The 25,634-nt window shown below is 39.3% G+C and overlaps 3 protein-coding genes across 4 annotated transcripts; 1 reads left to right on the top strand and 2 right to left on the bottom strand.

Annotated features, from left to right (window-relative positions):
* Window positions 1-571: 571 nt before the first annotated feature.
* Window positions 572-3,176, bottom strand: LOC143480271 (kelch-like protein 10). Its single transcript, XM_076977860.1, has 3 exons — window positions 3,010-3,176; window positions 1,341-1,705; window positions 572-1,052 (listed from the first exon to the last, which is right to left on the bottom strand). The coding sequence occupies exons 1-2, from the start codon at window positions 3,174-3,176 to the stop codon at window positions 1,345-1,347; spliced, it is 528 nt and encodes a 175-aa protein (XP_076833975.1). The 3' UTR covers window positions 572-1,052; window positions 1,341-1,344.
* Window positions 3,177-6,515: 3,339 nt separating this feature from the next.
* Window positions 6,516-23,938, bottom strand: strn3 (striatin, calmodulin binding protein 3). The gene is made up of 16 exons (XM_076978292.1): window positions 23,415-23,938; window positions 13,843-13,946; window positions 13,606-13,679; window positions 13,425-13,506; window positions 12,923-13,099; window positions 12,668-12,806; window positions 11,928-12,069; window positions 11,073-11,209; window positions 10,436-10,611; window positions 10,211-10,258; window positions 9,975-10,096; window positions 9,540-9,707; window positions 9,086-9,226; window positions 8,756-8,863; window positions 8,499-8,585; window positions 6,516-8,286 (listed from the first exon to the last, which is right to left on the bottom strand). The coding sequence occupies exons 1-16, from the start codon at window positions 23,676-23,678 to the stop codon at window positions 8,117-8,119; spliced, it is 2,139 nt and encodes a 712-aa protein (XP_076834407.1). The 5' UTR covers window positions 23,679-23,938; the 3' UTR covers window positions 6,516-8,116.
* Window positions 22,585-25,523, top strand: ap4s1 (adaptor related protein complex 4 subunit sigma 1). Of its 2 annotated transcripts, none has more exons than XM_076978294.1 (6): window positions 22,585-22,832; window positions 24,230-24,388; window positions 24,657-24,743; window positions 24,835-24,903; window positions 25,005-25,016; window positions 25,175-25,523. In XM_076978294.1, exons 2-6 carry the CDS (start codon window positions 24,251-24,253, stop codon window positions 25,301-25,303), a joined length of 435 nt encoding a protein of 144 aa, XP_076834409.1. In that variant the 5' UTR covers window positions 22,585-22,832; window positions 24,230-24,250; the 3' UTR covers window positions 25,304-25,523. The 2 variants fall into 2 exon arrangements, with proteins under 2 accessions (XP_076834409.1, XP_076834408.1); XM_076978293.1 differs by lacking the exon at window positions 22,585-22,832 and adding an exon at window positions 22,947-23,112.
* Window positions 25,524-25,634: the final 111 nt, after the last annotated feature.

A 25,634-nucleotide genomic window follows, 5' to 3' on the forward strand; every position in this document is an offset into this window, starting at 1 on the left:
TGGAGAGTTTAATGGACAAATTTCTTATGAATCTCCTTAAAAAACAACAAAACTATACAGAGCAATAAGAACAATAGAAACGATTGACATCTCTCTGATAACCCTAAAAAATACAAGGGAGAGATTTTATACCCAATAAATAGAAGAAAGAAGTTGATTAAAAATGTACAAAAAAACAAGATAATAAATCTGTATATTAAGCAAAAAGGTAAAACACGACTTACTAAACAAATTCATAACAAATTTTATTCTCACAGAAATGAATGAAACATTAATGGAAAAGACTCGATGCAATCCTAAAATGCTTTTGTCATGACAATGGATCTCTCTTCCCATGGAAATACCATGACATTATAAACACAAAAAAGATTCTCAGAGACAGTATCTAAAATTGAAAAAGTATTTTAAACCTGTATATTTTGAACAATTCCAAATAAATGCTTTTTTATTCTTAATGCTTTAGAAAAATTTTCATATATCTATAATTAGTATTTATCATTTATATCTTCAATAAATACAAGTCACAAGGCATATATACACAACATACACACAAGGTATATAGCTAGGCTTTTCTAGTTTTGAAAATTAACTAATTTAAAAATAGCACCAATAAAAAGTACAAACAGCATTTACACATTTCAGTATTCAACACAGAAACAGAATGATCCAAGAAAGAAAATGAAAAAGAAAAAAAAATACAGAGATGCCATTTTTATATAGGTTTTACTGCCAGTACTATGACAGTACAAACTGTGTTTCATTGTAAGTCCCTCCAATCAGAGCCAATCAGAGGTGGGTATGTTGGGTTGCTGAGAGTAAACTGGAGTCTTATTGGCTGATTGGTATTGTAAGCAATCCTAAGTAAACTGGTTTATGATTGGCTGTTTACAAATATTAGCAGTAGTAGTAGTAATTAAAAATGCAAATGTAGGAAAAAATAAAGACTAAAATTCTCTAAAATAACGTCCTGGCAAACAAGCGTTTTGGTTATGGCTGGTGACGCTGGGGTGGGGATGACAGTGTTGATTTCACCGAGAACTGGGGGCAGAGGCCTAAAAATAAAAAAATATAATAAAAACCATTTTAAATGTGCAGTGTGTCAATTATTTAATACATCTTAAGCATCTCAAACAGAGTGTAAGCACTATGTGTGTCTGTACATGTGCCCAGGGCATGATGAGTCATAAGAGTGAAGGTAAGACTGCCTTACTGAATGTGTGTGTGTGTGTGTGTGTGTGTGTGTGTGTGTGTGTGTGTGTGTGTGTGTGTGTGAGCATACGTGATGTATGTATCTGCATGTGTGTATGTGTGCATGGGTGCGTCCTTCTTAATGAACCCACTCAGCTAGTTCAGCAGCACCTCCAGGAACTCTTCTGACACACGTGCAACCTCTTCAAAGTGGTGAAGGATGAACAGGTGGGCTTTCTCCCGCAGGTCCGGGCACCAGTAAGTGTCAGCCAGTTTGAAGATGCCTATGCAGTTCTCCACATCCATCTGATCTTCTAGGAACTGGCAGCAGGCACGTACGAGGCCCGAGACTAAGAACTGGTCTGCAGCTGCTAGCAGCTCCTCCACGTTGTCTTTATTTATGGGCACTGAGAGTGTGTAGGCATAATAAACGATCAGCTGCATCATATGTGGGGAGACACCAGGGATGTTGTAGACACGCTTCTCTGGAGGGCTCCAGTCACTGGTGAACAGTGTCCTGTGGAGGAAGGATACAGATGTTTGAGTTTGTAATTTGATGCCTTTGGAATGATTTATTTATTATTCTTATGTTCTGGATCATGAAGTGGGCTCTGGGGGAAATGTAGCTTCACGGGTTCACACTGAAAAATAAGCTGTACAAAAACAAAAATATATTTACAAAAATATAATTGGCAATCACAATCATTGGCAGTCATAGAAAGGTCTTATGAACAAATTCTAAGAGAGGAGTGTTCCTTTGTAGATTTAGATTTTTAATTTTAGTTTGTAGGAATGCTTAAGTGGTTATCCATGCCTGCATGTTTCACTGGTGAATGAATATGAGATGACATACAAGTCAAAGTGAAGTCTCCCAGTCATCCAGCAACCAATCAGAGAATGCATAAATAGATACACGAGTTCCAGATTTAAAATAAAGGTCTGGCTGAGTCTGCCAGGAAGCTACAATTGGGCTGAGGTCTGGTCTTTCAGCAGGACAAACTCCCAAGTATATCTCAGCATCCATCAGTGGGTTCATGATAAAAGAATCAAGTTTTTATCATGTCCATCTGAATCTCCAGATCTGAACCCTACTGGAGACCTGTGGAGTGAATCCAGAAGCAAGGACCCAGGACTGATCTAGAGAGATTCTGTACAGAGGAATGGGCCCAGGACTGTGATCTAGAGAGGTTCTGTACAGAGGAATGGGCCCAGGACTCTGATCTAGAGAGGTTCTGTACAGAGGAGTGGGCCCAGGACTCTGATCTAGAGAGGTTCTGTACAGAGGAATGGGCACAGGACTCTGATCTAGAGAGGTTTTGTACAGAGAAATGGGCCCAGGACTCTGATCTAGAGAGGTTCTGTACAGAGGAATGGGCCCAGGACTCTGATCCAGAGAGGTTTTGTACAGAGGAATGGGCTCAGACTCCTTGTCCTGGGCTCTCCCACTCCAGCTAGTATTACTGGTGAATGGCTGCTGTTATGTTGGCATAGGGAGGCAGATTCTGGAGGCCATACTAAAATACTAAATGCAGGATTGCCTCACTTTTTATCTGATTTTGAGAATGATGATCATCTTAGTCACTGAAATTTCACTAGAAAGTTATTAAGGAAGATTAGTTCTAATCCTAATCATGAAATCAGACTTTTAAACTATTAAGGTAATATTATTAAGTTATTTTCCATTTATGGAAAAAATTCTTATGGAAAAAACATTCTCTTATATCCAGTACATTTGGGGTTAATAACAACTAATAACAATACTATCTTTTTTAACACTAGAAATGAACATCTTTGTCAACCTCTGAAATAATCCTCTCTCACCTGAAATAGTCACTACAAACACACAGGACATTCTTGTGAGCACTGATCTCTACACCACTGATCTTGAGGATCACGTCACAGAGATTTCCCTCCATACGAAACTCATTGAAGACCTCCATTCGCTCCATGTGACGTCGCCCGTGGGACACCTCTGCTCGGTCACTCATTCTAACCAGTTTTGGACTTGTAATAGAATTCTAATAGCCACATAAGACTCAAGAGAGTTCCGGAATGAATGTCTATTACATCATAGTAACAATATGTTGATGAGGTGAGCTTTATACATGTGCTTCACAAGGTCTGTCTTGAGTGCCAAATTTAAGGCAGACAGAGTACACATTTCATGCAATAGCCAATACCATAACTTCAGATTGAAATTACAATTAGAGTTAAATGGGAGGGAAAACATAATTTATTACAAAATTCCTAATTGTAAATACAAGTTCAGTGTTTGTAACAACCAGATGAAGCTTAAAAGTAGCTTGTAGTGTCTTTGGCCTATGTTATACTTTATGTAGTGATTAAAATTTAAATGAAATTATCTGAAATTCAGATCTCTTGTAGATATGAGTGAGCTGGACAGAGAAGAAAGGTCAAAAGGTCTAGTGGGCCCCCTTCATTTCTCTGATTTTGTCTAAATTATTGAGGCTTCTTCCTGAATGAGGCTTCTTCCTGAGTTTAGTTAAAAATTAAGACATTTCTTCATTACATGATCTGTTTCAAATGGAAATAAAATTATGTTGGAATGTGGAGTCCCAGCTTTGTATAAACCACTAGCCTATATAAGTAAGACAGTTTTAACTGTACGAGAAAAGAAGATTCACACTGACCTCTCTCAAGCAAGACCCGGGTGCCTGATTTGATGCTGTTCTTTTGTTAATGTGGGAAAGTTGAGTATTATACACTTTAAATAAAGGTTAGAAACTTGGGAAAGTCAAGGGGTTAATCAAAATATTATAGCCAGCACAAGGGAGCTCAGAAGAATACCAGGAGCCACCTGTGAGATTAAGAACACTTTGCAACACTTTGGCCACAGGCAGGAAACACACACACACACACACACACACACATCACACACATATTGTGGAATAAAATTAATTGGGAACCACCGGTAGCAGAAGCACAGGAAGTTTTCTTCTAAAGAGGAGAAAGGGTCAGGCTGGCCCAGGTATAATGGTCACGGTTCGCTACTGTACGATACACTATATGGATGAAAAGTTTGGGACACCTACACATTACACCAGGAGAGGGCAATACATTTTTCCAAGGGGGGGGACATGAAAAATTGGAATGGTTTTGGATGGCCAGAACAAGGGCGTAGGAGCGGGTTTGACATTGGGGGGGGACACATTTGCTATCAAATCAAAGCCCACCCTATCCTCTAAAATATTACCATAAACTGATTCCACTGTAGGTAAGGTAGTTAACCACTGTATGTATAGTGACGTAAAACATGGTCTGGTGGTAGGGAACTGGTCTTGTGACCGGAGGGTTGTGGGTTTGATTCCCAGGCCTAAAGCCATGACTGAGGTGCCCTTGAGCAAGGCACCTAACCCCAACTGCTCCCTGGGCTAGGGCTAGGGCTGCCCACCGCTCTGGGCACGTGTGCACAACAGCCCCCTAGTAATCACTAGTGTGTGTGTGTTCTAACTGCACAGATGGGCAAAAAGCGCCCAATTTTCACAATTGAAAAGAAATAAATAAGAACATTTGTGGAATTATGGTAAATTGCAAATAAATAAACAAAATACAACATTTTCTGTACTTATGTTTATTATTAGATAAATTCAAATTAAAGGACCCTTTATAAACTAAACAAGATACTCAATAATACATGATACTGTTGTCCACAACTTTAAATAAATTCTGCATGCAATGTATGGATTATATTCACATATAGCATAAAGCATATGGCTTTTTAAAAACTCATGAGCATTGTGTCCTGTGGTTTTATTTTCTTGCTTTGGTGGCATGCTGAAATGAAATGACAAAAAAATGCATTTTAAGGTTTCCTGACTAGACAAGACTAACATTAATGTTAATTTATCCAAGGAATGCCTTCACTGTTTTTGCCCTATGGAACAATGCATTGTCATCTTGGAAAATTATTTCATCATCTCCAAACATCTGTTCAATTGAAGGGATGAGAAAACTGTCCAAAATGTCAATGTAAACTTGTGCATTGATAGAAGAATTAACCACAGTCATCTCCCTAGTGCCTTTGCCCGACATGCAGCCCCATATCAAGGACCGTGGAAATGTGGTTGTTTTCTTCAGGCAACAATCTCACTGGAACGGCACCAAACAAAAGTTCCAGCATCATCACCTTGTCCAATGCAGATTCTTGACTCATCACTGAAGATAACTTTAATCCAGTCATCCACAGTCCATGATTGCCTCTTCTTAGCACATTGCAGTCTTGTTATTTTCTGTTTAGGTGTTAATGATGGTTTTCTTTTAGCTTTCCAGTATTAAGATGCCATTTCCTTTAGGCGATTTCTTATGGTTTGGTCGCATACATTGGCTTCAGCTTCCTCCCATTTATGCTCATCTGTTTAGTTGTACTTTTTTCAGTTTTCAAGACAAATGGCCTTAAGTTCTTTGTCTTGATGATTTGAGGTCTTTCTTGGTCTACCAGTATGCTTGGCTTTAACAACCATTCCATGCTGTTTGTATTTTGGTCATATCTTGGATACAGCGGACTGTGAACAGCACACATCTTTAGCAACCATGCGTGAAGAGTTACCATCTTCTAGAAGTTTCCCAATTCTCTCTTTTGTTTCAAGAGACATTTCTCTTGTTGGAGTCATAGTTCTTACCACTCCACTTCGTCTAGCAGCCCTCCAAGGTGTCATGACTGCAGGTGTTTTTAACTGCAGACTAACGAGTAGATCTAATCTGAGGCAGATGTCCATTTAGGGAAAGGAAATTGACTGGGTGTGTCCTTATTTTCTTCCTCCAATTTGAGTGATTCCATACTTTTTTCCCCAGAATCGAGTGATTCCATATTTTTTTCCCCCTGTACTTGCTCAATAAAAGTATCATTTACTTAATTTCCACAATGTTTTTTAAATTTTCATTTAGTGTTTCTGAAAGCCAACAAGTTGCACTTTGAAATGATCTTATTATTGCATCATGGTTTTGATCAGTTTGTTCTACAGAATAAAATGTCTGAATGGGTGCTCATCCCAGACTGGTGATTCCATACTTTTTGCCAGAGGTTGTAAGACATCGGTGCTGGAAACATTTCCTGTTCTTTTTTTGGTCAAGGGTAAAAGTGCTTCTTGTCTAAAAACTTACCCAAGAACCCTACTATTTCACAAATTGCCATTTATGTGTAGCGCTATAACCTATGGTAGGTAGGTACTCTAAATATTTTGTAGATTTAATGCATATTAAAGTACTAACACATCACACTACACAATTACCAAACTGTTATTGTTATGGCTGGTTGGTAATCGTTAACCACTAAATACTGTTCATAAATCAGCAAGACATGGGCTAGATTGCATATACAGGTACACCATTTAATATTTATTATAGACATTTTATATACATTACTTTTCAACAGTTGTATTTTGCTATGTGGTACAATCTTTAAAATCTCCTAAGCCATAGTCTGTAAATCAAAAACGTTACAAAACGCATCAAAACTGATCAGAACTTTTTTTTTTCTTTTTTTTTCTTGGGAAGACTAGAAAAAAATACTTTATAGTATTAATCATGCATTACACAAACAAAATGTCTAGTTACATCATAAATTGTATGTTTGAAATAAAATGCTTTTACAGGATAAAATGTAGGGAAAGAATAACAACTTCAAATAGTGATTTACCAAATGGAAGCTATCCAGATCCCTTAACTTATAAACTTATCATTAATTTATAAAAATGGCATTAAGGAAAAAGCAAAACAGAAACAAAAACAATCTCCCCATGCTTGAAAGCATAATTTAGCAAAACATTAAGGTAAAAGTAAACGTTATTTTCTACCTCAGATTTCACTCCATCTGAAGAACAAAAATGACTCATCACTGTTGCATTTTCTTCATATGCGCCCAATTTTACCATTGTCCTTGGGCTACACGTACTTTATAAAAAGAAGCTAATACTACCCCAAAACAGTCAAATAAATAAGCCAATAGCGTTCAGTTGCCTAACCTGTGATAAATAAACTCAGTTACAGTAAGATGTACAAAATCATCACATAGTGATAGGATGCTGCTTTTCTGATACCTAAAGAGCTCTCATGGTGAAATGTTAATTGTTACTGTGCTTCTTCTAGCATTTACTCTTTCCATCTGATAAAACAGGTTACAGCGATGTCAGACAGTAGTTTGGTAAGGGCAGGATTCGTTAAGGGCTTCCAGTGATGTAGGACCACTCACCAAAGGACTGAGTGGGTAGAGATGCTGGGTTGAATGTAGTTGCAACCCCCCCTCCACCCCTTAAATTTAAAAATGTCATCAGCGCTGCTACCATAGTCTTTATTTATATAAAAAGGATTATAAAAACTATACTTTTTTACAGAAAAGTCATGAAGCTAATGTGGTATATGACTGAAGTGTTTTAACGCTACATTAACGAGATGAGGGAGACTTATGAGAGCAGGGGTGAGGTTATGGCTCAGTGCAGTGGGAAGGGGTAGTTCCTCTGGTGCAGCGTGCCCATGCTGAAGTCACTGATGACCTACTAATGTACATAAGCACTCCATGGTCACTGAAACATACCTAAAGGACACACTGTGAGCTCTTCTCTTTTTAAACCCAATCAAAACAAACAAACAAACAAAAACACTGGTTCAACTCCAGCTCTGGCTGAAAGTACAATTAAACTTTTTTCTCTGATCCATTTTGAAGTTTGGAGGGGGAAAACTAACTAACTAACTGCACTCTCTACCCAGGCCTCATTAGATCACCAACAATCCTTTGCTGGGCACTTAGGATTGATACATGTGCACTGGATGGCAGGGATGCTGATGGAGGCTACTGCAGCGCAGCCTCAAAAATCCTTCTCATTATACAAGGTGTCAAAGCAGTCAGATCTTTCTCTTGCCGTCTGATTGGGAGGGTAAGTTTGCTCAGGCTCCAGCCAGTGGGTAGGACAGTCTATACAAACACTTTAGCCAGGGCATCGGCCCCAGCGCTCCCTATAAATGCCTTAGATGGGTGGAAGGCAACATCATATATGGACTCATCCGACTTCTTCCTGTGAGCAGTAACTTCTTGTACACACGTTTTGCTGTCCAGGTTCCAAAGCCGAATAGAGCAGTCATGACCTGCACAAGACAGAAATGAGAATATATGCTTTTCTTGCTTTGTTTTTAGACGCCTCACTTAAATTTGAAGTACACGATGTAAAGACCTACAGGACATGAAAGTGTCTTACACTAGGCAAGGAAATGCTCTTGATACACACATTAACTGAGCCATGGTCTGCCCTCATGTCCAAGTAATTCTGTTAAACATGCTAAAGACATGCAGCACTTACTTCCAGACATCAGATAAATGCCGTTAGGATCCACTGCTAGACTGGTCACAGCATCCAAGTGCGCCACCATGGCATGGAGAACTTTACCTACACAAGAAAAGCCAGGTTATGAAACCCACAAACGGTCTCATAGGCAAATATTAATAATTAAAAACCAGTGCCAGTTATAACATGATGAATAGTAATTAAAACTATATTTCTGAATGCAGTCAACACATGTAACAAAACATACACAACAGCTACTCAACTGGACCTACCTGATTTATTGTCAAAGAATTTGATGTGTCTATCCTCGTGAGCTGTGATTGTGATAGGCAGCGTGGGGTGACTCACAACTTTATTAATGTGATTCCCAGCAGGAAGCGCTGTAAGAAAACAGAAAGCATCGAGCTTTGTTCTTAGATACTTAATGACGATTTAATGAACTAACCCTGGTAGTGCATTCTGATCGATTGGTTTTTAGGACCATACATTTTTTTCCCTACGTAACATGACTCTGCAAACTACAGTACAGGGGCCATTTTTAAAGTGCTGCAGGGTCAAAAAAACATGCTGAGGATGGAGATGAAAGAAGAAGAAAGTCTTACTGTTTTCTCTCTGTCCTGATAACTCCACGACACACTGAGAGGTCTCCAGGTCGTAGATGATCGCATTGCCAGTGTTGTAGGAGGCCACCATGTAAGCTGGATCACAACCGTTAAAATCTACAGCAGTGGGAATGCCATGCTCTGCAAGACATAAAGCACAAATAAAGACTCTGGTTTATTTGGAATAGCTGGGTACTTTTATACTAGTTGAGGAAATGCTACTCTTACCACTCCCAATCATTACACTCATCTAACAAGTAATTAATCTAACAAGTCGACTGGGAAGTTGCCCATTATGCCAGTATCTTTATTTACTTTATTACTGTAATAGTTGATCTATTGTTTGATATTTCTTCTCAAACAGCTTATTTTTGGAATCAGTAAACAAAAAAAATATCTACTGCCCTCATTTTTTGTACTGCTGGTGCTTCGTGCTCGCGGAAAAAACTCTCACCTCTCTCCACATTAAATGTGCACAGGCAAGGCGACTTCTCCTGTGGGTTCCACAACTTGACGGTTCCATCAGCAGAGCAGGACAACAAACGGTTCTTGATTCCGCTGTATGCCAGCCCCCACACTGCATCGGTGTGCCCAAGCAATGAGCCAGCCAGAACACTGGGATCTGAGCAAGAAAGCATCAATATCACAGTCCGATATCAGAAGGAAGCAGCAGAGGAACACTGGTGGTAGCTATTTCCAATTATCAAAACCTAGCTCCATGACATGACAATACTTGTGATGTAACTGCCATACAGAATGCAGTCTATCCTCAGAAATAACATGGCAGAAATAATATGACAGAAATAACACAGGAATCACTAGCACGCTGTTTAAGACGTCCTACATAAAATGAGGCAAGTGAGGCAAATGGAGCCAGTTTGTGTCTCACCGTATGTGTCATAAGGGTCTACGTTAGAGCTGGGGATATTCCACCACTGTATTGTTGAGTCAATGCCACCACTAAAGCACTGCTCCCCACTTGCAGTTACAGCCAATGAGAGCACAGGCCCACTGTGGAAAGTCAGGAAGAAGAGGCACACATCACACAACAGATTTTCATTTTCATTTTCTCACCAATCCAATAAACTGACAGTTTGAGGCTATAAAGAAACGAACACCACTTACGTGTGCCCTCTGAATGTATAAATGGGCTCCACATCAAAAGAGGCACTTCTACAAGGCAAAAGAGTAACAAATTAATATTTACTTTATTTAGTTAATTAAGGAAAGATGTTGTTTGAAGTTTATAACGTCCCATGAACTGGTAGAAATCATGGACATTCAATCATTAACATACACTCCAGCCCAGCACAGTTAATTTAATCTACATAATCTTGTGAGACCACTTGCTTTTTGGCAGGAACCGTCTTCTGGAGGTTCCACAGCTTCAGGGTATGGTCCTCCGAGACTGTGACCAGCACTGGTTCTACAGGATGGAAGGCCAAGGCACGCACTCCATCAAAGTGGCTGCGCAGGGTGTACTTTGGATTCCATGTCTTCCTGAATGCGTCCTTATTGGCTGGAAGCTAAAAATAGACAAGGGGACATTTGAACAACTGCTAAATGAAACCTGGAAACAGCAGATCGAGTGACCCTATATCACCAGTACACTAGAGTAGCAGACTTAGAAAGTCTGCCATGCACAGTACTGTGCAAATATTTTAGGCAGGAGTGGGAAAATGTGGCAAATTAAGAATGCATAAAAAATAGAGGTGTTGATATGAACAAAAGACATCTAAATCAAATCATTATTTGGTGTGACCAGTCTTTGCCTGCAAAACAACATCAATTATTCTAGGTTCCCTTACATACAGTTTTCAAAGTACTCAGCAGGGAGGTTGTTCCAAACATTTTGGAGAATTAACCACAGATCTGAATCTAAAAACAGATTCTGTTATTGTAGGCTTCGCTCAAACTCTGTATCTTCATGCAATCCACACACACTCACGCGCACATAGTGGGGGGGCAGGCCATGTTGGTGACTTACATCATAGCTATAGTCAGCCTCATCATTGGACACGGTCAGGTCAGCAAGGTCCCCCAAGCCCAACACACTTTCCAGCACGTCATCCGAGCCCATAATAAAAGACTTTCCTCCTCCAGACGTAAACGGCAGCGGTTCGGCTAAACACAGGAGAGAAAAGAAAGCTAATGACCAAGATGCCACATCTTAGAAAGAGTGGCTCTGGTAAACAGGTTAGACATCCCCTTCTTAGGAAAAGTGTTTGATGTAAACACTGATGTCTTGACATTTTTGGCCTATTCCAGCACCTTACTTTTTTTTATCATGTCCACATGCATGGAGGCCTAACACAATCTTGTCATAAATAGCCCAATTCCAAGCAGAACTGAGTGAGAGCTGAAAACTCAGATATCAGTGGTCTAACTGGTTACTTTATCAACATCTTCAAGAAAAAAAGTCATAATGCTGTGATTAGTTTTGCATTGGCTGCTGACTTGAAATATAAAGGCTTAGGCATCTTTCAGCAATTTTGCTCAAAACAGTAATTCCTAGAAGCGGCTTCAGATTATTCCATTTCATTTCATGGTCCTGGACGAACCGTGATTTACAGTTAACTCAGCATTATGAATTAAACTACCATGCTCAGCAAAACCTCAGACTAAAGGACAGCCAAAGGCATATGAAGCTGGGTTCACTCTCAGCACTCACACTTTACAGTACACCTGGGCCTTTTTGCCAAAATAAAAGCTCTACATGGGCGTGGCCACCATTTACATAATATTTAGTCTTTAAAGTGGGTCAAATCATAGAAGCGCTGGAGGGCAGGTCTGTGAAGGGTGACTCTGGGTAAGCACGGTACCGTATGCGGTGTGCTCTCACCCCACTCCGTGCCGTCTCCTGAGCTACGGGCCTCGCCAGCACCCTCGCCGTCCTCTGCATTCACCAGGAAGTCAAACTCCTTCAGCGCCTCTTCCGTGTCGGGATCATCCGGAAGGTCCGATGCCAATCCCTCGTTTCCAACCTGATGAGACCATTCTTCCATTACTCTGCTTATTACCGATTTATCTTCTAAATCTCATAGAGTATGCTTACATTCTAACATGTTTATATATTTTTGAAATTAGGCTTTATACCAGCAATTAAATCTGCAACTTGAAACATGACATAACACATGTAAATATCATCCATAATCTTCTCAATATGTCAACATTATCTGGGAACATAATGGGAATATAATGCACTTTTACTGGCATGCTGTCAGTGATATTACCTACTTCAGCTGTATTTAGCTGTTGCTGGATTTAAAAGTGTTTTAAAAAGTGCTGGATTTAAAAGACTCATGCAGGAATAACAGCCACTTAAGCCTATGTTGAAACAGCATGCCAAAGGTGCACTTTGTTAATTACTGTGGAGTTATGTAATTACTTCTAATTTTCCATTTTCCCCCTAATATTGGCTGTAAATAGCTAAGGCAGAAATTTTATTACTACTATTGTGCTCATATAAAATATCAGTGATTTTAAAAAGCAAAACAAACAAGCAAAAATAATTTTCTTCATATTTTTGTAGTGAGCTGACATCAGTTTCTGACATCATTTCCAGAGATCTTTCTTTCCCACCTTAATTTTATGTTTCTTCATTCGTTTATTAGTCCTATTGGAGACATCTTCCATTATGTCACCTTCATCATCATCCTCTTCATCACTGTCATCTGCATTTTCTAAGAAATTAAATGTCTCCAGAACATCTCCTGGATTCCTATAATTCAAACAAAAGGGTTAAAAACACAAAGGCAAAACAAAACCCAAATATGTATGTTGTTTGTAATAAGAAGTTAAAAATGTGTGTGGATTGCTCTGTGATGACACTCGCACCTTTTCAGGTCTTGCCCCTTCCTCTTGGCTGGAGATTCACCTCCATTGAGGATCTGCTCCAGGTTCTTGGTTTCCACTGAGCCATTCTGCTCCGAGCCAGACAGACCTAGTAAGGACCGCACCCTTTGCGACCGCACGTCCAATATCGTGTCCGTGTAACCTACTTCCTGAAGATATCTGACAAAGACAGAAATGAAGAGATGAATGATTAAAGAGCTCCAGTCATGTGCTGTACTGTGTCTGACTCTTTTCAGTAGCTTAGTCTGACAGGACTTTAGTTTGAAATGGCTCTTCTACTGTCCTTAGCCTGTACTTTGTAGCCAAATAAATAAATAAACAATATAGATATTTTTGGGTTAAAGCACAGCGCTCATTAGTGTGTTTAATGCAGCCGCCCTACTACAGACTTGCTCTAACTGCCTGTTAATTTACATTTAGGTTCTGAAACTGCTGAAGTGCATAAGCCAATTACACCACTCAGCAAGGGTAGGAGGGAACTCACTGTCTAAGGAGTTGTCGGCCTTGTTTCCAGGTCAACTGACTGTTCTGCTGTACAGCGGGCACGTCTGTGTCTTTGGTATCTTCTGGAATGAAAAACATGATTATATCTCATATCAGTAAATCAAGTTGAGAACCAAACACATTATTTTCTTAAATGGCTTGTGTGTCATGAGTGCGCAAACCTGATTCAAAGCTGGGCATTTTAACTTCACCTTGATTAAGTTCTGTGCCATATTTTAATTTATGGTACTTTGCTCTGAAATGGGAAAAAATGCAGTTCGGTTTCCTTAATTATTGAAATGTTTTCTATTGCTAAATTATAATATTTCCCTAAACCAAGCAGCTTATATAACAGATATAGACATGTAAAAATTTATAGCACTTCAGAAGTATAAAATAATAAATCAGTCAGTACAGACCTTTCTTGCTTTAGTGCATATTCTAACATTTTTATTCTTCTAACCAGATCGTTCTTTAAATTTTCTTGACCCTTTCTCTCGCCTTGGAGGAATGCTATTCGAGCCTGCAAGACAAAAATAGAGGATATGAGGACACCCAACAGGCGAGTGTTAACAGCCAGGGTCCTCACTCTGCTCCCAAACCAGCAAGAAAACAAGTCATAAAATTACATCAATTCCTTCAGGCTTCCCTAACTGTACTGTGCACTGAAACTCAGGGAACTGGATCTTAGTGTTCAGCAGAGACAGAAACCCTAAAAACAGTTAATATGAAAGAATGTAACGTATTCACAAAGAACTGCGCATCCTTACAGACATTTTTACATTGGCACCGAACATAAGAAGCAAACAAAAAAGATTATGTGTGAAATCCAAGCTTAAATAAACGTAAACTGAAAATATGGCTATTGGTTACATTCTTTAAGATTAATGTATACCAGAGATTTTTGTATGTGTTTATGAGATTGCACATAGATTTTATGGTATTGTATTACCACTAAGTAAGCAGAGCTCAATAGTTCCTAACTTTTATGTTTTCGTGCGTTCCTAAAGGGTAAGTGACACATGGCGGAGAGGGCTGGCCATGACCCAGAGCACTACAGCCCTCCCACAGAGCTTAACACTATTGAGAGAGCGCAGCTGTGCAACTGGAACCCTCTTAAAGGCTCGTGGGTGTGAGGAGGGGCGGCTAGGCGGGGCTATTTATAGACAACAACTCTACAATCTCCCCTCTGAAAACATGGCTTCTGTGTGCTCATGGCAACCAAATCTGTTTAGCAGGTAAACTCGGGAGATGCACCTCATGTGGCCACCACAGAGATGCAAACGGCTGGTGTTGTAATGCTACACAGCTTCCAGTTCTTCACAGACAAATGTTTATATGCACTTCACATCTCCACTTTAAAATAGTACCAGTGAAACTTTTGGGCTCACCTGATTGAAGGTATAATTTTAATAGTAACAAAGGCATTTTAATGTAATGGGTTATTCTTATGTTTTGGTTTCTAAGACAAATCAAATTTATGTATGCGTATATTCATAGACCCTACAAGTGCTCTGCACATGTGATTATGTCTTCAAGAATGATGGAAAAGAGTCATAGCGTCTGACTCATTATGCTGGGTAAGAGAACACCATGAGTGTGCAAAGCTGTCATCACAGTATAGGACAGTTGCTCTGAAGAATCTAAAATCTAAGACAATATTCATCACAGCATAATCTGGTTATTTCTTCAATTTGAGCTTCCCTGTTTTTAAATAGTAGATTTAAACAAAGAGTAAAAGTATCCAAACTTTTGACGGGCACTGGTACATAAATCTAAAAATAAATGTGAACACTGTTGGCTTTTGGTTGTGAGGTCATATGGACGTAAATGTCTCTGACTCAGCAGGCAAACAGAGATATCGATTTCAGCCAGGTCAGTGAATTGTGAAACAGTTTAAACATGGGTTGCATACATTTCTAGAATCAGACTGGCCTGCACAGAGAATATGAAAAAGATGGAAAGCACACAGTGCATGTGTAAGAAGGAAGGAGAGCAGACAGACATTCACCTTATTAGAACTACACCTCACCTATGCTAGTTTTAAATCATGCCTGCAACAATTTAGACAGCAAACATGTGAATAATGTTAAGTTAATGTTATGACTACAATGTGTGCATGGCCCCTATATGTTCATCAAATATAATATGTTAATAAGGAAACAAAGCATTTGAATCAGCAATTTAGGACGATGCTATGGCGTCAAAATAGGACCGAATGTTTTGAGAATCAAAAAACAGAATCCATAACCAAGAAATTACGTTTTGTAATTGAGAAAACTGTCGTTAATATTGAGAGTTTAAAAAGCTGGTTTGTAAACACAATATTTATGTTTTCAATAGTCTATTTTGAGTTTAATATTCTTGAAGAATCCGTTTTCGTTGCGCCTTTTCTCGTTCGCGCTTCTCTCGGTCTCGCTCTCGCCTCCAGAAGTTTCTCGCTTTTGACTTTTGGACCTGTTTTTACGGGTGGGCGGGATTTACACAGTCATTGGCTGATGGAGTTAAGCCCCGCCCACCCATGCCATTCTACACACACACGATTACAATATACAACAGGGTAGTCGCAACTCCACAACAATCTACTTCAGTCTATCTACTGTGGGTTACTAAAATAGATCATCGTTAAAAATAGCTGATATGAGAAAACATAAACACAAATCTTGCCTGTGTTTGCCGGTGTTGTGCCGAATTCCGACTCAAACTAAGAATTACGAGAACAGTAACACACTTGATATACCGAAGTTCACCTCCGACTACGTGACCTCGCCATATTACTTTGTTCCATGTCGTTACTGACAACCGTGCATCTTATATATCTTAATGACAACCTGACTTATATAATTTTTAATAAAATAAAATATTAAATAGACAATTATTACCTAAATATATCTTATTGTGTAGCTAGGACAAACCGAGAGTGCTCAGTGAAATAAGTTATAATTCTAACTTATTTCACTGTCATTAAGATATATAAGATGCACGGTTGTCAGTAACGACGTGGAACAAAGTAATATGGCGAGGTCACGTAGTCGGAGGTGAACTTCGGTATATCAAGTGTGTTACTGTTCTCGTAATTCTTAGTTTGAGTCGGAATTCGGCACAACACCGGCAAACACAGGCAAGATGTGTGTTTATGTTTTCTCATATCAGCTATTTTTAACGATTATCTATTTTAGTAACCCACAGTAGATAGACTGAAGTAGATTGTTGTGGAGTTACGACTACCCTGTTGTATATTGTAATCGTGTGTGTGTAGAATGGCATGGGTGGGCGGGGCTTAACTCCATCAGCCAATGACTGTGTAAATCCCGCCCACCCGTAAAAACAGGTCCAAAAGTCAAAAGCGAGAAACTTCTGGAGGCGAGAGCGAGACCGAGAGAAGCGCGAACGAGAAAAGGCGCAACGAAAACGGATTCTTCAAGAATATTAAACTCAAAATAGACTATTGAAAACATAAATATTGTGTTTACAAACCAGCTTTTTAAACTCTCAATATTAACGACAGTTTTCTCAATTACAAAATGTAATTTCTTGGTTATGGATTCTGTTTTTTGATTCTCAAAACATTCGGTCCTATTTTGACGCCATAGATGCTGCCTTATAAGATTTTAACAGGCACATCCTACTGGATTCACTTAATGTGCTAAACAGATGATGTATACGCTCTGGTCTAATTAACTGACAGAATTCTAGTTTAGGAAACCTACTTAGAGGTGATGGAGGAAGATAATGAAATAAATTCAGATCAAGATTCACAATCTAAGGCTTTTATCCAACACAATGTCAAAGGAAATAATGTATTTACATTTTTCATTTATATATTAAAGAAACACCCTATTAAAGATTTAAGTTCTTTTATATTTTAATGTAGTTATTATGGCCTGTATTTAAAGTACACTTTACGGATGATGGGCTACTTGTGCCTAGAAGGGAAACATATTGGTATTTTCCCCTGCTCCTGTGGAAAATAAAACAACTGTGTACATGACCTTTGAGAAAATTAAACACTGCTTCAACATTAGATTGATAATGTCTGGGAGCATGTTCTGTATAATAATGTTTATATAAAAACTCAAGCAAGACATCATCAACTGTGTATTTCAAACCTTCAAATCTTTTAGTACGTGTTTGTTCATTCGCCTGCAGTGCACCTCTTATTGTAGAAAGCACATTTCAACCATAAATATTACAAACACACAAAATTACATTGCTTGGTAACTGATGCAAGAATGCCAGCTATACCGGACACCCAATATCAGAAATGTGTTTTTTTTTCTATATTTAGGATATTGGGATATTAGGACATATCACTTCAGGGAATTCAGTTAAATACTATGTTTAGGAAGACAGTCTTAGAGAGGGGGGGGGTAATAAGTCAGGGAGAGCGTGGCGCTTTAGTCCTTTGACAGGAATGAGTTTACAGAAACAGCTGTCTGTGCTTGTCTTTTGCCTGTGTACAGCCTGACACACTGCTGCCAACTCTGTTCAAGACAACCCCGTCACTATGACCTTAGTTCTTAGATATCAATAAAAAAGAACACATTTTAAATCATCGTCTCAAAATAACACAATGATTTAAAATGTACTCGCCTAATGGATAAAAGTTCTCAGGAACAACCAATGATGTTGCGCTGCACCCCAAAGATTTGTAGCACCCTCATTCGCGTGAAGGCACTCCATTGAGCTATGGTTGTAATGGTCAGCCCAGGGGAAACATGGTGAGATCATTGCCCAAATCTGGAGTCTTACAAAGGAGTAAGCTTCAGAACAGGAGGTAAGAATAGCTCTGGCCAGTGCCTGACACATTCCTTCATAGAGTTCTCAGATAATTAGAGGACATGGAGTAACCAGCCTGATAACACAGGACTTGGGAAGACTATATAAACTGTGAATAACACTTTATAACAGTAGTGGAGTCTCAGGACTCAAAAATATATAATGAAAGGTGACAGATGAGCTCATGAATTTATGGAAAAGCTTAATCTCTTCACATTGTAACCAATCTAAGAACATTTTTGCCAAATTCTCCTCTAAAAGGAGGAGATAACAGCTAGTGAGTGGGAGTTGCTCACAAACTAGTCTGATAATAGGTTAATAAACAGACATGCTGAACTTGAGTCAACCATGTAGGAACATGCTGATGTAGCAGAATGTACAGCTTTCCGTTACGAAGGTTCAGCATTGCCTCCACAATCCAGCCAGCGTCTGCTAGACATCTACAATTTCTGACCTGCCTTATAAGACTCCTGATTAACACAACAATAAGAAACTCAACATTAAAAATGTATTCAATTTCATCCAGTTATTTATTCATTGTGATGTATAGACCTTGACATAAATCTTTTATTTTAACATAGCCCATTTTAAACAAGAGCTGGGAAAAAAGACCTGAAAACCACTGCTTTTTATGACAGCAACTGCACTGAACTTAAACACTAAAGTCCTGAAGAAATAAATGGACCATGCGTTATAATTAGGGTAAGCATGTTTAAATCCTAGGTCTATGACCCTCTGAATTGAATATCAATTATGGCAAAGCCAAAACTGCTCTATCACTTCAAAAAACAAACAACCAAAACCCTGAGTGTGTACTCTGTATTAGGTCTACAATAAAACATTCACTGTGCACAGATATTAATCTAATCATGATGGTCTTCTATCACTCACTCTTCCACTCTGTACCTCAAATTGCCCTTCAGATGCATTCTAGTTTCAAGTGGTTTTCTCCTTCGCCATGTTGCCAGTCCTTTATTAGGTACTGGTTAAGCTAAATCAGAAATGTCAGGCCACACGCCTGGAGCTTTAACACAACTGACTGAACTAATGAGTTAATTAGAAAACCCATTATTAGTTGAATTAAGTGCATCAGAGCAGGAGAACTTTTATGATGCTGCAGCCCTCATACTACTACCACTGCCACCACAACCAATAATAATAATAGGCTAATATTATTATGATTAGTATTATTATTAATATAGATTCATGTAGCAATTCTCAAGAACTCGATGATGCTTATAATTACATATGCAAAACTACTATTAACTACTCTATTTGAACATTTCAAACTCTGAATGTGTCAGCTTCTAATATATCCTCCTGGATGCTATAAGATATAGAAGGATTGCATATGCATTAACCATGTCTGCTCTCCATCACGTGTAGCCTTTCTGTCCTTCATGAACATGACTTCAATCAACATTCCTTAATCAACAGCATATCTAACAGGCCAACAGATTTTGTTAATTGTTTTTTTCTTAACATTTTCTGCATTTGCAGCACGCCTCACTGTGTACTCAAAACATGGGTTTGCTTGTAATTTAAAGTGTTGAATATTCTCTACAGCACATTCTGTTCAAGAAGCATTATTACTCAACAACAATCGTTTACACTACCAGTCCCACTACTCTGTACATCTCTGTGCTTTCCCCCAATCAAATACACCTCAGTTAACTTGTCAGTTAATTTCCTTCATAAACTCAGTCAGGTCAGTGAAGAAAAGAAGCAAAAATGTGCACAGGCTCCCCAGGTTTCTACAAGATGCTGTAACTCAGGCACATTAAATCCTTAAACCAGGTGTGTCCAACTCCAACCTTAGAGGGATTTCCCTGGTCTAGCACATGGTAATTAACAAACACGGTGAGTCCAGTGTGATTTAGGACACTGCTGGTGTCAGGCCCCTACTTGACTATCGCTGGGCACCTCTGGACTGAAAAAACAAAACAGAAATGAACTGACTCAAAAATATACTTACTTGATTGTAAAAGCAATCAAATGTTTACTAAAACATTTTAACAACTATTCCAGAGATTACATGGTGAAAACATATGTGAGAACATATTTGATTTGAATATACAGAAGCTTTGTTAAGTAAATTGTAGAATCAGGTCAGTTTATTCAATGAACAAGGAAAAAACAAGAAAAAGGAAGAATTAATTTTGTTAACCAGTGTCTGGTGATTGTTCTAAAGAAAAGAACCTGGTTATCCTGGTAATAAAGAGAATTTTAACCTGAAAATAAAAGTCACAGTCAAAGGTACAACAGAAAAATCAGTTTCAATAACTTCCACAATTATATTTGTAATGTTTATTGGGTTCAAATTAATGTTCTAATACAGGGGTGCCCATTACGTTGAAGGAAGTGTCGGTCAATCGCGAAGGAGTGTGGGTAGATCGCATGACATTAAAAAGTAGTGGATGAATGACAGGCTATCGTCCATCTGCACTGACAGTTGTATATATACACCATCCCGGTAACAGTTTACGTCCCCCCCCCCCAGGTAGATCTTTCTGACTTGGTCATCTTATAAGTAGCTCGCAAGCTGAAAACTTGTGGGCACCCCTGTTCTAATATTATGTAACTTTCAGTCTAAACCTGACTGCATCAGAATGCATGAACCCACATTTGCTAAATTAAAATTTTAATTTATTCGCATACAGAAATGCAGATGATCTCTAGTGCCACAGTGAGTGTGTTTATCTTTGAATCATATTATTCAAGTGGTCATGCAAACAGTATACTGCTGTATCAATCTAGATTGTAGCATGGGCTAGAAACCAGATGAAGAAAACTGATAAAGAGAACTAGTTTTTAAATGTGCTTTCTCTGTGCATGTATATATCAGTTGTCCTGCAAATGGCTAGTAGAATTTAATGCAGCAATCCACACAATGGCCAGGAAATACTTCTTGAAATGTACATCACATCATTCTGTGAGTTTATTGGTTGGTTGCAAATCCAATCATTGGTTGTCTTATGCAGACCCTGAGTTTTCCCAGTACCTGAATAACCAAGTGCATGTAAATGTGTTAAGTGGATTACTGACAAAATGATGATGAGATGATGAACAGACATCCTTTTCTTGAGGAGACATCGAATTTTAACATAATCGTTGCACAAACCAATATTAGACTAAGAATAAAACTCACTGTGATAAAGACCATTTTATCACTATATAACAGTTGGAACAATGATGCAGAAGATGTCTCTGCCATGACCTACAAACCCTGATCTAACCCAGATAACAATAGACAGTGGCATTGCTGATGTGACTACTAAAGACATCTTTGCAAGTAGACCTGGTCTGAAAAATGAAGAACACAGAACATCTCTAGAAGATGGTGCTTCACCTCAATTAGTGCATCTTCTCAGGAAGAGCAGCAAGGAAAGACGCATTAGGATGACATTAGAAAGGTTGTTTATGTTATATCGTTCCCTCTTTCACCTATGCCCCCCAACGCAAACATTACATTTCATTTTTATGTATCCAAATTTTTTCATTAAGTTTTCAAACATCTACTGCAGTCAAGTTCAGGCTTCATGAATTTTTTACATCGGGCCACTCACTCTCAGTAATGTAACCTTTCCTGACAGTTTGTTCCAGAGAACTGAAATACTAGGTACATTAAAAAAGTCAAGCTGACCATGCTCTTCTCATTGGGGGGGGGGGGGGGGGGGGGTGTTTCACATGCCACATGGGTGTGCACTGGGCTAGAGGTGAGAATCATGTGCAAGGTATGTGTCAGAGAACAAGTCCACACAGAGGCAATGACAACCTCACATCCTTCTCAGCTTCAACTAACAGACATCACAAAGCAGCTTTCAGTCACAGGCTTTCAACATCTTACCTTTATACACTACCTCTCACCTACAACCCCCTCCCGACCCCACTTTCAAATTTCAAAGCATTGTAATTCCAAAGCACTTAAGCTTGACATGTTTTCTATGAGATCAAGTCAAGTAAAGCTCAAACGTCAACATGCTGTCTACAATGACACTCAAAAGTCATGATGACTCAAAACTGCACTGCCTTGTTTTGGGTCCTTCTAGACAATACCAATAAATTTTTTTCATACAATTAATTAAGAAATTAATAGTTCAATTAATTGTTTAAACTAAGTGGCTGTCTTTTGAAGAATCTACTATGAATATGATTTGCTTTTAAATTACATTAAATATATCTTTTAAGTGCCTACTTTGGTTGGACAGCTAAACTAAGTAGCTCACTAACTATTCAACAAAATAACGCTACATGTATGAGAGATCGCGTAACAACACTGACTAGCTATCTAAAAGTGTACCTCTGCATCACTTAGGCGGAGTTAGCCAAGAGCACTGAACAACAATTAAAAAGTCTCTTGAAATACAGCAATCATCCCGTTTGCCATGTGGAATGTAAATACATATAATAAAGCCTCTGCCTGCGTTAACTGCACTAAAAACGCGGTGTAATGTCTGTCTCGATAGAGGGCCCCTGTTGCCATGACTAACGTTAGCGGGACAGCAGCGTCGAGCAACCCTTCCCTGCCTTGCTAGCTAACAAATTCACACGCTAACGAGTATAAACTCAAATTCAAACTACTGTTTTTAAATGAACGCGTGGGCCAGACCGCAATACCACCGAATCTAAGGTAAGCACGAAGACAACACGTTTACTGTTGTGTAAATAAGACAAACACAGCCAAGTCACCCGAGCATGCTAACACGGTTAGCTTAATAAAGAACTACACCGTCTCGCCGCCATATTGACCGAATCAAAATGGCCGAGCGGGCGATTAGTTGACAAAGTCAGCTGGCTGCGCTCGTAGCGGCTCCCTTTAGGTTCTCCCGGAGGGTCGAGGCGATGGTGTCGTGTGAGAAGAGCTACACACACCCCGACAAGAAGCTTCAACACGATTCTCACACGCGCGGGTAACGTACACTGAAACGAGAGAGCCCCGGTTTGTCTGTGGTCTCACTAATTAAAGCGCGCCGTGCTAGTCGGGCTAGCGCCGTGCGGGATGTGTGGGGCTGAAGCTAAAGCTACATAGTTAGCCAACTTCGTTCGGCTAGACGGGCAGATAACGTGGCCTAGTTGGTATACAAAAGTCAACAAACGCCGTTCGTCTCTTTCTAACGCTCTTGTAGGACCGCCCGCCACCGAGAGGACTCGCCAGCGGCCGGTATATTAGCGGCGCGTGTAAAAGTTGAGCGCTGCTGCCCGACAGCTCTACCTGTAGTTCGGCCCTCTCCACCTCCCAGTGCGCCCTCTCCATCTCGAAACGGGCCCACTCGTGCTGGATGTAGTGTAAGATTCCGGGGATGGTGTATTGCTGGGGTCTCGGCATCTCGTCTTGCTGCTGCTGGACCATAGGTGCTCCTCCGCCGCTCCCGATCTGAGGGTTCATGTTGCCGTTATTCCCTTGTTGCGGCGCCTGCTGCTGCTGTCTCGGGGTGGCCATTCCTACTCCTCCACCTCCGCCGGGGTGTTCATCCATTTTTAAAAACAGGAAAGTCCCGGTAGAAGTCGGTAGAAGAGAAGCGTATTCTCGTTAATCCTCCCTTTACCCTCCGTGATTCAATAAAATACAGCCCGGACCGGGAACGCGTCGGCACGTTCGTAGGGTGGCACGGTGTTTTGGGCTCGGTGTCAGCGCACGGATTTGCCGGCCGCCATTAGTCCGATCCCTGGATGTGAGTCTCCTTACTGCGGGCGTGAGGGAGAAGCGTGTCGCGCTGCATGACGGGACGTGTTCACCCAGCCCCTCTTTCTCAATCACCCAAATACAGCACTTCCAAATAGAGAGGCTGTGTTTCTCTTGGCTTTACGGTCTAAAGGTGGTTTGACTCCAAAATAGCGATATACATCTAATTTAATTAAAAATATACACGTTTGGTGCCCAGGAATACCAAATAACATTTTATGGAAATTTTACTGAGTGATTTAGGATATTTTAGTCTTTCTTTTTCATTTTCTTTCTTTCTCATTTGCTTTATTTTTTTATTTCTTTCTCCTCATTAATTTAAAATATTTGTTTTTTTTTTTTAGTGACGTCCCTTTCAAGTTATCATGATCAAATTCCTTCTGATGGTAAACAAGCAGGGACAGACTCGCTTGTCAAAATATTATGAGCATGTAGACATTGGGAAGAGGGCTGCGTTGGAGGCAGATGTGGTCAAGTGCTGTCTGTTCCGAAAGAAAGAGGAGGTCAGTTCACATTTCAGAAAAAGTAATGATTTATTTTTTCTGTCTGATAAATAACTTTTACATTCACATTTCTGAATCATACCCAGTATTTTGTCCTCTTTTGGCCAGTCCATAGATTGTTAATGTAACTCTTGCTGGCAGGAAGAAGGCCTGTACTATGCAATGAAATTTTTAATACAAATCTGAAGGTTTTCATAAGGGATTTCCTGACTTATAAATCTGCTTCATAGTTAATGCTTTCCCCCTTAATCTTTCATTTTCTTTACAGTGCTCTTTTGTAGAATACAAGGACTACAAACTGGTGTATCGACAGTATGCTGCTCTTTTTATTGTAGTGGGCATCACTGATGATGAAGTGAGTGATTCATGTAAATTGCTTGATACTCTCAATGTCATACTGGCTTCAAAATATTGAGTGATGAAGCAATTGTTTTTTTTCCACCCAGAATGAGCTTTCCATTTATGAACTTGTGCACAACTTTGTTGAAATGCTTGACAAGTACTTCAGTCATGTGGTAAGTTCAGACTGCTTAATTTTAAGAGAACAAGCATAATTGATCAAAAACCAAAAGTACCCCCAAATAAACTGCCATTGACAACCTTGTTTTCTTCTCAGAGTGAACTGGATGTATCCTTTATAAATAATTGTGTACCATTTACATATTGACACATTTGTTGGACAAAGGTGATTTTGTACTAGTATAGAAAACTTTTTTGCCTTCTTGATACTTTTATCAACTGCAAAAGGACATTAACCATGCATTCCATTCCTTAATTCAAAATCAGATAATGTTCAATTTGGATAAGGTGCACATAATTCTGGATGAGATTATTCTAAATGGATGTGTTGTGGAGACCAACAAGAATCGCATATTAGCACCACTGCTGGCCTTAGACAAGATGGCAGAAAGCTGACACGCAGCTAATCCTATCAAAATATGAATTAAGTCATTATTAACAATGAATTACAAGCCTAGTATTCATGTGTCATTAGCCTTTGGTTTAAAATGTCACACTGTTGTTAAAACTCATGTATATTCATTTAGTAGTGGAGCTAAAGTTGCTAACAAGTAATTTTAATGGATGTAATATGTTCGTATTACTGTTTGTACTGCTACGCTAAATGTTTATATAGTTAAGGACATTTGTTGTGTGTAGCATGAAACTGCTACTTAAGGTATTATCTGCTTACACGAGTAAGGATTTACTGGTTATACTTGAAATGTGAGTAGAATGACCTATAAAG

The sequence above is a fragment of the Brachyhypopomus gauderio genome, chromosome 17 (genome assembly GCF_052324685.1).
Source record: "Brachyhypopomus gauderio isolate BG-103 chromosome 17, BGAUD_0.2, whole genome shotgun sequence".
Classification (NCBI taxonomy): domain Eukaryota; kingdom Metazoa; phylum Chordata; class Actinopteri; order Gymnotiformes; family Hypopomidae; genus Brachyhypopomus; species Brachyhypopomus gauderio.

What these genes read in the sequence shown, in the direction of transcription:
- strn3 (XM_076978292.1), bottom strand. Translation starts at nt 23,678, where the DNA reads ATGGATGAACACCCCGGCGGAGGTGGAGGAGTAGGAATGGCCACCCCG. An exon ending in AATGCCCAGCTTTGAATCAG is followed by an intron (nt 13,507 to 13,605) that starts GTTTGCGCACTC and finishes TTTTCATTCCAG; the next exon opens with AAGATACCAAAGACACAGAC. An exon ending in ATTCTTTGACAATAAATCAG is followed by an intron (nt 8,586 to 8,755) that starts GTAGGTCCAGTT and finishes TTTCTTGTGTAG; the next exon opens with GTAAAGTTCTCCATGCCATG.
- ap4s1 (XM_076978294.1), top strand. Translation starts at nt 24,251, where the DNA reads ATGATCAAATTCCTTCTGATGGTAAACAAGCAGGGACAGACTCGCTTG. An exon ending in TGTTCCGAAAGAAAGAGGAG is followed by an intron (nt 24,389 to 24,656) that starts GTCAGTTCACAT and finishes TTTTCTTTACAG; the next exon opens with TGCTCTTTTGTAGAATACAA. An exon ending in TGGGCATCACTGATGATGAA is followed by an intron (nt 24,744 to 24,834) that starts GTGAGTGATTCA and finishes TTTTCCACCCAG; the next exon opens with AATGAGCTTTCCATTTATGA.
- LOC143480271 (XM_076977860.1), bottom strand. Translation starts at nt 3,176, where the DNA reads ATGAGTGACCGAGCAGAGGTGTCCCACGGGCGACGTCACATGGAGCGA. An exon ending in GTTTGTAGTGACTATTTCAG is followed by an intron (nt 1,706 to 3,009) that starts GTGAGAGAGGAT and finishes CTTCCTCCACAG; the next exon opens with GACACTGTTCACCAGTGACT.